Raw genomic sequence first — 12,165 nt, 5'->3', positions numbered from 1 at the left:
GATGTAGGATTATATTTTGGGTTGGAAACAGACACCCCAAGGTTGAAGTGTTCATCGATCCACGCCTACAAATGTAATGTTAAATACACATTTATTATTCGTTACTCTAACATAATAAAGAAATAATTGAGAGACAAAAATAAATATGAAATTACCTGAAATAAAGTAAGATAACCAACCAATTTATTTCCTCCCCTCGAAGCAAAACCAATCTGCCGATAAAGATAGACAAGCACCGCTGTTTCCCACGAGTAAGTCGAAATATCATCTAAGTTCTTCAGATAATGTAGATAGACAATAGGAACCTTAGTTGCACTCTTATCAGCAAGAAGAGTACAACCAAAAAGATGCAAGAGGTATGCCCGTGCAACAACGTCTTTGACAAGGTCGGTGTCATCCTCTTTCGACCCACTGCATTGCTTCCTCAACCACTTAAGCTCCACAGACTTAGATTTACCTAAGTGCAGTTTTACACCTTCGTGATCTAATTGTAAATAATGAGAGACTAGTAATGCATCTGGATCTTTTGTATCGTCGTCATCGACATCGTCATCGTTCACATCTTCATCATCCGTCCTGGACAGAACAACGGGTTTACCTTCAATTGGAAGACCACATATGCGATGCACATCCTCTAACGTGATCGTCATCTCCCCGAACGGCATGTGGGAAGTATTTGTGTCCTCGTACCACCGCTCTGTAAATGCCGAGAGTAGAACACGATCTAGCTTGTTGTACGAATATTTGGCGATGTGGGCCAATCCCGTGTTCCGGACTCTCTCTCGAACACTTTGACACTCAGTTTCCAGGTCCCACCCATTCGTCTTCTTCAAAACAGTACCCACAACTACGGCAGACGCATGGTTGTGTAACTTCAGCACCGGCCTCTCCTGAAAATAAAAAAGATATTGTTTTAGATTGATGATTAACAATTTTTTTTATAACTACTAAAATTAGAAAATAATATTTGCTTACCGGTTTGTTCCAAATCGTATAAGCAACATGATTCTTGAAACAAGGTAGAAGCGCACGATCTATCGGACCTCCAGAGTACGGGTCTGAAAATGAAGATGACCCCCCTACTTCTGTTTCTGCTGTCGAAATAGGAGGCTCTGTTTCGTTCTCATCTCCTTGCGTTCGTCGTTGCTTACGTGGTGCCATAATAACTTTTGAATAATACGCGGATACGTGATGCACAAACAATAAATAATCAAAATATGTTTTCCTACTGTAAATTAATGAAGGCAAAATTGGACGTATCGCTACAAAAAAGGTCATTCAAATAATAACTTTTTATAGGCACGTATCACCAGAAAAAAGGTCATTCAAATAATGAAGGAAAAAATGATGAGAAAAATAAAGAAAGAAAAATATGAAAGATTAAAAAAAAAATAACACCAGGTCCCGGATCAGGTAATCTGGGGCCTTTCAGTCGGAAACAGATTACCAGTCCGTCAAGGACTAGAAGCTGAGTCCGTTTCTTTGTACTAACTCACGGATTAGCTGATCCGTGACTAGGAAGACACGGACGGACTGGACCAGTCCGTCCGAGTCGTTCCAGCAGCTTAGGTATAGATCCAGGGCAGTTCGTTTGGACATCAAACACTCACACAAATGGCTCTAAATATGTTCGAAATGATATAATTCAACAATCAAAACATGTTACAACACAGTATTAACAGGGCCCGTTATTCTAAGGCCCAAAATATGAGGGATAATAGAAAAGAGGCCCGATCTTAAATATTAATGAGAAAAAAACCCACTCTGTAAAATTACCACATTACCCTTTGTTACACAAAATCGTCCCCATAAAATCCCACTCACTTTCTCATCCAATTTAATTTGGTCTTTAATTTGGTCAGTCTTCTTTTTACAAAAATCAAGATTTCTTTTTTACTTTCTCTTTGTTCATTTTCTTTACTTTCCCAAAAATTAAAAGACCAAAATCGTCCCCATATAACCCAAGTTTTTTTTACTTTCTCTCTCTTCATTCCTTTCCAAAATAAACCTACATCTTCTTCTTATCTTTCTACATTTTAATACTAGACTCTTGCATCTTCTTCTTCTCTTTCTACATTTCTTGAGTAACCCTCTTCATAAAGAGATTAATTAGCATTGTTTCATTCATAGTCTTCAAGAAGCTAGGTTTTCTAATATATAGAATTTTTGTTCTTAAGAGTTGGGTTTCGATCTTAACAATAGGTTTGTTGTTGAATCATGAAATATTTTGGAAAAAAAATAGTTGTTCATGTTCTTCTTTATTGTTAAAAAAATTTGGCGTTTGAGAAATATTGAAGAGATCTTCCGAAAAATATAAGTGTTTTCACAATTTTTTTTGAAGAATTCACCATGAAAGTTTGTCTCCTTTTTCAACTTTTCGGTTCGATTTGTTTACATGTCAAAATTTGTTTTGATTCTTAAAGATATGTCTTTAACATTTCTTCGTTTGCAGACGATTCAGAAAGATGGTGACACTTTTCTATCTGTTAGTTGCAAAGACATTGGTTTAATGAACATATTCATAAATATTTTAGTACAAAGGGTGGATTTTTGACGTGGGTGTTTACAACATGGATAATTATGGTTCTTTCGAAATTTGAGTGCTTGTGAACATTTATGAAAATATTTCGAAAAAACTTTTGCATTTTATGTGAGATGTGTTTTCAACATTTAGCATTATTTGTTTACATATTTGTGATTGCTCTAATTTGGTGTTTAGTAGTAAACATTTTTTCATATGTTTTAGACTAACCTGGTCTTTTTTTGTTGGTATTAGTCTTTTTACATTTTGTTGTCAACATATTTAAAAATGTTTAAGTATTTCATAATGGCTTTTAATGTTAATAACTTTTCACAACATTTATGAGTACTCTGTGTCATTCTATATATGATGTGAACATTTTAGTAAATGTTTAGACTTTTAATATAATTGTGTTTGCATGTCAAAAATTGGTTGAAAATGATTTCATTGCTTTCACAAATTAATATATGTATGGAATAGATATTAGAATGTCGATGTCCTTTTTGATTGTGATGCTAACATAATTTTAAATGTCCTATGCAAAGGTGTGTATACTGTGAACAATGGAAAAGGAAAGTCAGATGATAAGGAGATTGAAGTCTGAGAAAGAAATTATAAAAGAAAGAAGGTGGGGAGTTGAAATCATAAAAGAAAGAAGTGACCCAGAAAAAAAGACAGAAATGACATTCTTGATCCTTGAAGATAATAGGATTTAAAGGAGATTGGAGAACTTTGTAAACATTTTTGTTACAAATTTTTTGTTATTAATACTTGAAATTTTGTTGTTTACTCATCTCATAATGGTTTCAACATTATCGAAGTTCTACAAAACATTAAATAAAATGCTATGAGAAACATCGTTTTTGTATTCATATATTCAAATTCTTCCAAAAGTTGTAAATAATGATTATATACAACACATACCGGATTAATTCCGACAAATATCACATTGCTCTAAGCAACATATAAATTGCTCTTTTGTATTCTAGTTTGTAAGAAACATAAAAAATCCTATCTTAGAACAATTTTGTATTTGCTTAAGCATAATTAAATCTCTTATTACATTGAGCATACTACTAGTATTTTTAACTAAGTGTTCATAACAAATACCAAATAACTTAGAGCAATCACAAATATGCGAACAAATAATAACAAGTGATGAAAACAACTCAAAATATGCAACCAAATAAGCCTCAATGTTGTCAAAAGTTAACAACATTAAGAGCCACCATGAAATACTGAACATTTTTAATTATGTTCACAACATCTGAAAATTTATACAACGAGCAAAATATGCACTCGAATATCCATCAATGTTGTGAAAATTTATAAACATTAAAAGCCACCAAGAAATACTAAAACATTTTAAAATATGTCGTTAGTACGATTTATACAACGAGCAAACTTAAAAATATTTTATTTATATTTATAGATGTTACCACCAAAATCCAGATTTTATGCCTCAAAAAAAATTGATTGATGTTTTAAACATTTTAAATTTGTTTTAGAAACAATGTTCATGCAACGAGCAAACTCGAAAATGTTTGATTTATTTAGTCAGTTTTATCGACATTTCCGATTTTGTTCGAAAATAACATCCATTTTTTTGCAAACAAAAAAAATAAAATAAAATAGAACACTATTATCGAACAAATCATATTGACAAATACAACACATCAAAATACTTCTGACACATCTCAGTTTGTTCAAAGCGATAACAAATTTGCTCTTGTTTTTTCGGTTTTGCAATAAACAAAAGAAGCTTATTGCAAAAGCATCTGCAAATTTCCTCACAACAAAATCCAACCTATATAAACATGTAGTTACAGCAGAAATCCCACTCTAAGAATCCAAAACATTTTGATTTTTGTTGACACGAAAACAATTATTTTCATTAATTTTCCAATCTTCGTTAAAGTTGTCAATTCTGCCCGTTTTCTTTGTGCAAGTTTCTTCTAGCCCGACTTTAAGGTACATTTAATCTGGACAACTTTTTTATCCCAAGGATGTTTTTCCCCACTCCTTCAACCACCTTTGTTTCCTTCTCATTTTTCCCTTTTCTTTCCGCTTTATGGCAGCAAATGGTTCCTTGCATAGGACAATTATAACATTGTTATCAGCTTCAGAAATTTTCCAAAAACATATAGCATGCAAACTTGGACACAAACATAAATGTTGTCAACATTTCACAATTTGATTATTATTCTGAAAACGCGCAGTAACATTTTAAAATATGTCCCAAACAAATAAAAGCTATCAGAGAGCAACTTAATAAAAGAAACCAAACCCTTGGTATAACTAAAACATATTTGAAATTGTTTGGAACATTAATGTACTTGCAGAGAGAAGGATGACAAATGAAGTAATTAAATCTTTATTGCTAATAATAGTTTCGTGCTCAAAGCATAATTGCAAAAACATAAACATCTAAGAAGATGTTGATAGCAAGTTAGAAATTGCAAACATCAACCAAGGAACTGCAACCAAAAAATCATCATTGCCGAAAATATTTATACAAGTTAAAAAACACAATCACTAACTGAATATGTAGAAAAAAAAACATAGGAGAGAGAAACATGTACGGAAGATCAAAATGTGAGCGAGTTTTTTTGGAGCAAGCATTTTCGAGTTTGGTCCCTGAATCAACATTGTTTCTACAACATATTTAAAATGCTTAAAACACCAATCAATTTTTGTAAGACACAAAATCTGGATTTTGATGGTAACAACTATAAAAATACAGAAAACATTTTTCAGTTTGCTCGTTGTATTAACATCGTGCTAACAACATATTCTAAAATGCTTACAATACTTGTCAATTTGTCTGTTAAACATCAATATCTACTAAAACGTAATTTCTAGAGAGAGAAACCGAAAAATAGATCTAAGTTTGTACTTTTTCAGTTCTTAAACAAAAAAATCTGTAAAAGTTGTTCACCATGTTAAGAAATTAATTAATGAGGAAGTAATACTCAGATATGATATTTCTAGAAACATCAAGAAAAACCTCATTAATGGTGTTTAAAATCTTTAGATCTGAATTTTTTCTCTAAAACATCAAGAAAAACCTCATTAAATGTAGATGAACAGAGAGAGGGAGATTCTTAATATGAAATGAAGATGCAATGAAGATGAATAGAGAGAGAAAGTTTAAAGAAAACAAGAAGTGAAGATGAAATTGAGAAAATATGTTTTAGTTTGAAGAAATGAGGAAGATGAAACAACAAGTAATCATTCATTAAGTTGCAATAAAAGATTAAAGATGGAGATGAACATACCTTGACTGTTATTGCAAATGAGTTGAAGACGAAGGAAGAAGAAAATAATCAAAATGTGATGAAGATGAAGATGAAAACAAGGTTGTTGAAGATGATGACGATTTTGTTGAAGAAGATGATGATTTTGTTGAAGAAGATGAAGCTTGAAGATGACCAAAATCTTTCCCAAATCAAACAACATTTTCGGCTAATATTTCGTTGCTGTTAAGGAGAGAGAGAGAGCAGAGAGAGGAGAGAGGGAATAATGGAGGAAAGTTTTTTTGTTGTGAAAGAGGAGAGAGCAGAGGAAGGAAAGTTTTGGAGAAGGAAAGAAAAACTGAGTTTATAATGGAAATAATGAGGGGGAAAAAATCTCTAATCTGGGAGTTATATATAAAGGGTAGAATAGGGATTACCTAAAGTAATGGGTTCCTAGAGATCGGAAAATGTACCTAGGGATCCGTAATTGGGTTTGATATTGGTTTATTTTTTAAAAAATGGGTTTTGTAGGCATTATTAATCTATGGTGGGCCTAATTTAGTATTTGACCTCATTTTTTGGGCTTTTCAATATAAAATTCCTATTAACATCCCCAATCAATCAAACAACAAATTTATTCAAAAAAATTAAAAGAGTTAGGCTTTTTGAACCAACCTTGAAGGAGCAATTATAGCTTGATTTCAACTTCGTCTTACCGGGTTTTACTACTTGACACTCGTATACTTACGGGTGGTGACCTTTTAGTGAAACTTTCTAGGCCCATCAAACACCATTATTTCAAGATTAAAACTTTAAATAACTAAAACGATAGTTACATTTACTTATAAACTTTAAATATTAAAACGAAAGTTATATTATTATGAAATAAAACTTTAAATATCAAAACTTTTAAGATTAAAACATTAAATAATTAAAACGAAAGTTACATTTTGCTTAAAAACTTTAAATATTAAAACAAAAGTTTGTATTATTTTAAGATTAAAATTTTAAATATTTAAAATTTGAATATTAAAACTTTTAAGATTAAAACTTTAAACAAATAAAACCAAAGTTATATTTACTTAAAGGCTTTACATATTAAAACGAAAATTATATTATTTTAAGATTAAAACTTTATATAATTGTACAGGTAATCAAGGTTTAATAGAGTATATCGTACGCTTTTATCGTTACATTGCTCAGTTAGTACTTCTAACGAAATAGGTTAACAATAATAATACTCTTGGCGTTGATGATATCTCCGTATTATTGATTATAAATCGTTTACCTTTATGTCATCGGTAACCCATAAATTTAAATTTAATAAGATTATATTATTTTAAGAGTTAAACTTTAAATATTAGTTGTTTACTCCTCTTCTTTATCTTCACCACAACACCACCGTTATTTTAAGATTAAAAATTTAAATAAATAAAACGAAAGTTACATTTACTTACAAACTTTAAATATTAAAACGAAGGTTATATTATTTTGAGATTAAAACTTTAAATATTAACACTTTTAAGATTAAAACTTTAAATATTACAATTTTAAATAATTAAAACGAAGTTATATTTACTTAAAATGTTAATATTAAAAATAAAGTTATATTATTTTAAGATTAAAACTTTAAATATTAAAACTTTTAAGATTAAAACTTTAAACAATTTAAATCAAAGTTAAATTAACTTAAAAACTTCAAATATGAAAACGAAAATTATATTATTTTAATATTGAAAATTTAAATAATTGTATAGATAATAAAAGTTTAACAGATTAATATTATAGGCTTTCACAGTTACATTGCTTAGTTAAGTATAGTTGAATTAAGAAATAAAATGAACTAATTAAGTAGAATGCTGGAGAATTTGACATACACCCCCACTATTATATGAATATTAGGACTACACCCCAACTTTTTGAAACGTTTGATATATACCCCCACCTGAACGAAAACCGTCAACTCAGAGTTAAGTTGGGCGTGTACGAAACACACGCGCCAACCATGACGATTTTACCCTTTTGTAGTTGTTGAAATATTTTGCGAGATTTTGATATACACCCCCATTATTATATGAATTTTTGGACTACACCCTCTTTTTTGAAAAAACAAAATTTTTCAATTTGCCCTCCAACGATCATCTTTTACCTTTTGTCTTATAAAATTATTTATCTTATACAAGCTAAAAGATCAAAACGAAAGAAATATTTGGGTTATCAAACTATAGAAAAGATGGGAGGAACTATTTGGGATATCAAGCGAAAGAACTTATTTATCTTATATGTCAAATTCTTCATTTCTCATTGCTCCTAGAAAATTGTTCTTTCTTCTCTCTAAAGACAAGAACAACTGAAACTCCTTTTGTGATTGTCTGTTTCTCTCTCTAAAGGCACGAACATCAGAAACTCCTTCGGTGATTTAAAAATTCTGGTTTTCTTGTAAAGAATACCATCAATGGCAGAAGAAGGAAGGTATGTCAGTCATCGGTAAGTTTTTTTTTGTTGTTGAGTATTTCATCAATGGCAGAAGAAGGAAGGTATGTCAGTCATCAGTAAGTTAATTCCTAACTTTTTTAATTGTTCTAATTAGAATTTTCATGAAACCCATTCTAGTACAATCCACCAAACAATTAAAACCACCACCAAGAAATGGTGCTACCTCCCATCATTTCTATAGTTTGATATCCCAAATAGTGCTTTCGCTTTGATCTTTCAGCTCGTCCAAGATAAATAAGTTTACAAGACAAGAGGGAAAAGATGACAGTTGAAGGGCAAATTGAGGAATTTTGTTTTTTCAAAAAATGGGGGTGTAGTCCCAGAAATCATTTAATATTGGGGGTGTATGTCAAAATCTCTGAAAATATTTTAATAACTACAAAAGGGTAAAATCGTCATGGTTGGCACGTGTGTTTCGCACACACCCAACTTAACTCTAAGTTGACGGTTTCCGTCCACGTGGGGGTGTATATCAAACGTTTTCAAAGAGTGGGGGTGTAGTCTAATATTCATATAATAGTGGGGGTGTATGTCAAATTCTCCCATAGAACACATTATACGTAGTTGAATTTTTTTTTTTTTTAAGTTCATAATAATGGTATCTAACCAATAATTTTTCACATCAAGAGAGAATGTCCAAGTATGATATCTTGAAACGAAATGCCTAACAAATAGTTTAACTTAAGCAACCAACAATTTCAACAACAAAAAACCAAAACCCAGGAAAAGATAATCAAGCAATTACATGGTATCCAGGGAGAAATTTATACCCAAGTAAGTCTTAGAGATTAAACACAAATATCAATTTTATTCCAATCAAAACTAACACTTAAAAAATATCATCTATAATTAATTATATGCTAAACTTCTGAACGATTTCTTTTTCGATGTACAAGATCAAAGAATCTGTGAGAAAATACGATTTCTTTAATAAATGTACCTACTTCTGAAACTTGAATTGGTTTTGTACGTTAATACAGCAATTGAACTTGAATTGAATTTGGATGACTTAAATTGATTCTCTTTACAACTGAAATCAATATAAATTAACATTTAGAAAAGCAATTGAAACTTGAAATAACAACAACTTGAAATAATATGGAAATAATAGAAACTTTGAAGGACATAAATCTAGTTATCTGGGCGATGGAACTTGGAAGTTATGAAGTAAGAATAGGGCATGCAAAATGTTATATACACTCACTAATTCTACTTGTCACACTCAGCATCTCTTTTGACTTCAACAAAAATTGTCTTACATGAAATTGTATGTAACAAAAATGGTGAGTGCTTTTAAAGATTCACTTATGTCATTGTTTATTTAAGTTGGGCCTAAGTGGTGGTTGGGTTTGGGATGGGAGCATTGGGTTAAAGCATAAGGGAGGGGCAATAGAATTTAATAACCTATTAGGAGTATGAGACAAGGATGTGTTATGTGACACCTGTTGGGAATGGTGAAAAGCTAGGAGGGGCCATGGCCCCTCCTGGCCTATACATATATACGTCCCTGGGTATCTAACCATCCAATCTTCTAGGTGTCATTTGATTGCCTTTGAATCCATTCTATTTAGGCTTGGATGTCTTGTTCAGTAATCTTTTCATAAGATATCTTTCCAAGATTCAGATTATCTGGATCTTCTTTGACCGCTATGAAATCTTTGGTTTTCAAAACCTTAACTTTCTTAATGTCACAAAGAGGCATCCAATCTTCTCAATGCAAATGGTAAACATAAAAATAAAAGAAAGTTTCATGTTTAAGTTTCAACAGGGGAGAATAAAGTTACTATCTCTTCTTTATCTTCACCAAACACCACCATTATTTTAAGATTAAAACTTTAAATAACTAAAACGAAAGTTATATTATTTTAAAAATAAAATTATAAATATTAAAACTTTTAATATTAAAATTTTAAATATTAAAACTTTAAATAATTGTAGAGATAATAAAAGTTTAAAAAGACCTATTCGTATTATTTTTCACCACTGTTTGTTTATCTATAAAAGAAGTAAAAAAAATTGGAACTGAACAATCACTTCCTATATAATTATCAGACCAAAAAGAAAATATCATACCTTGTGTTTGAGCTCCTTTTTTGGCAACTCCCATATATTTGGCCTATAGACTATTGTTTTGACCATTGGAATATTCAACAATACCTATTATACATGTTTGAGTTTGTTTTTTTTTTTTTTTTTTGTTGAAAAGAAACATAAAGCACCGAACTAGGCATTTAGCTCGAAAAACAGGTTCTCCTTCGACTGCCAAGTACGACTGATCCCTCGAGTTCTCGCCCACTTCGCTAGTGCGTCCGCAAGCGTATTGGTTTGGCGCGGGCAGTGTTGAAATTGAATGTTCTCGAAGTGGGGAAAGCATGCTTTGATATTCTTCATGTGATGAGTTGATTGCCAGTTGAGAGAGTGCTTTTCATCCTTGAGGTGTTGAATGAGGTTGTTGTTGTCACTCACTATGAGAAGGTGTTGGAGCTGGAGATCGGTCGCCCATTGAATTGCCTTCAGGATCGCCAAACATTCACATTCCTCTGCCGTCTGTCCTCTCACAGGCTCTGCTTTTGCCATCATGAAATCTCCGTTTGTGTCGTGAATAATGCAACCTACTCCCGCCAGCTCTGATAGTTTGATGAAGGAAGCATCCACATGAATTTTGACGAAATGATTGGATTGATGTTCCCAAGCCGCGGTGATTACTCCGCCGGTGGAGATTTGCTCCTCCTGGAGGCTGGTTGAGTAACATAGAATCTGCCTGATCACCTGCTGTGGTGTGTGAGCCTTCCGACCAAAACTTTTATCACATCTCGCCTTCCAGATGAACCACATGATTTTGGCGAGGATCGCTTTTGTGGAGTCATCCCAATGTTGCCATGTCATAATCCACTCATAAGCCGAGGTCACTATATCCGAGCGTATGTTGAAATAGAACCAAATAGATCGCGCAAAGGTGCAGTGGAGAAGCAAGTGAGACAAGGATTCCCGCTCCTCACAGAACTCACATTGAAAGCTGTTGCCGATATATTTGCCGATTTTGTCTTTTACTGGCAAACTGTTGGTGCAGCACTTCCAGAGGAAAAGTTTGATTCTCGGAATCGTTTTGATGGTCCAGATGAACGACCAGTCAATCGTGTCGTTATCTCCATTATCGTTGCTCAGAAAATTGTACATGGATTTGACCGTGAAATTTCCAGAGTTGGTGAGAGTCCATACCATAGTATCCTCTGCCCCGACGTGCAGATTGATACTAAGGATGGCTTTACTTATATCGTCGTTAAAATATTGTTGTAACAAGGTCGCATCCCACTTGTTATCTGTTATCAGCTGGTTCACCGTATGGAAAGGACAGTTGTTAAGGTTTGGGGTAGGTGGTTTGTGATTGGGGATCCAGAAGTCCTCCCAAATGTTGATATTGGTACCATGGTTGACATCCCAGAAGATAAGGTTGGTAGTTTTGCTAAGAGGGACAGCTAGAGATTTCCAAACCCAGGAATGGTGTAGCTTCGGGGTAGAAGGTTTGGGAGACTTGGAAAAATATTTGGCTTTCAGGAGTTGGGCCCAGGGCCCCTGTGGAAATTTGAGTAGACGCCATCCCAATTTACAGAGAAAAGCTTCGTTATCAATGAGGGGTTTTCGAAGGCCAAGGCCGCCCAACTTCCGCGACCGGCAGATGGCAGCCCACTTGATGGTGTGAATGGATTTGGATTTTCCCCACCAGAATGACCGTTGAATGGTCTCTATGCGAGAGCTTATGCCTTTTGGGATGGCAAAGCATTGCATCTGATATCGGGGAACCGCCGCAGAGATAGTCGAAATGACCACAGTGCGACCAGCTTGAGAGAGGAGATTAGTTTGCCACTTCGAGAGTTTATGGTTAATTTGATCAATGAGGGACTCGAAGGCCTT

The 12,165-nt window shown here is 33.0% G+C and overlaps 1 protein-coding gene and 1 long non-coding RNA gene across 2 annotated transcripts; both read right to left on the bottom strand.

Moving 5' to 3' along the window:
• Positions 1-4,163: 4,163 nt before the first annotated feature.
• LOC147556983 (uncharacterized) lies at positions 4,164-6,292 on the bottom strand. Its single transcript, XR_015235336.1, has 2 exons — positions 5,800-6,292; positions 4,164-4,609 (listed from the first exon to the last, which is right to left on the bottom strand). It is a non-coding gene; the product is annotated as an uncharacterized LOC147556983 (long non-coding RNA).
• Positions 6,293-10,476: 4,184 nt separating this feature from the next.
• On the bottom strand, positions 10,477-11,088 carry LOC147556982 (uncharacterized). The gene has a single exon (XM_086658735.1). The coding sequence runs from the start codon at positions 11,086-11,088 to the stop codon at positions 10,477-10,479; it is 612 nt and encodes a 203-aa protein (XP_086514861.1).
• Between the last annotated feature and the right edge of the window lie 1,077 nt (positions 11,089-12,165).

Source organism: Eschscholzia californica, unplaced genomic scaffold (genome assembly GCF_041429995.1).
Source record: "Eschscholzia californica isolate CP2 unplaced genomic scaffold, dmEscCali1.0.p SCAF_2, whole genome shotgun sequence".
NCBI lineage: Eukaryota > Viridiplantae > Streptophyta > Magnoliopsida > Ranunculales > Papaveraceae > Eschscholzia > Eschscholzia californica.
The sequence above is the reverse complement of the archived record's forward strand: the minus strand, read 5'-3'. Positions and strand labels throughout refer to the sequence as shown.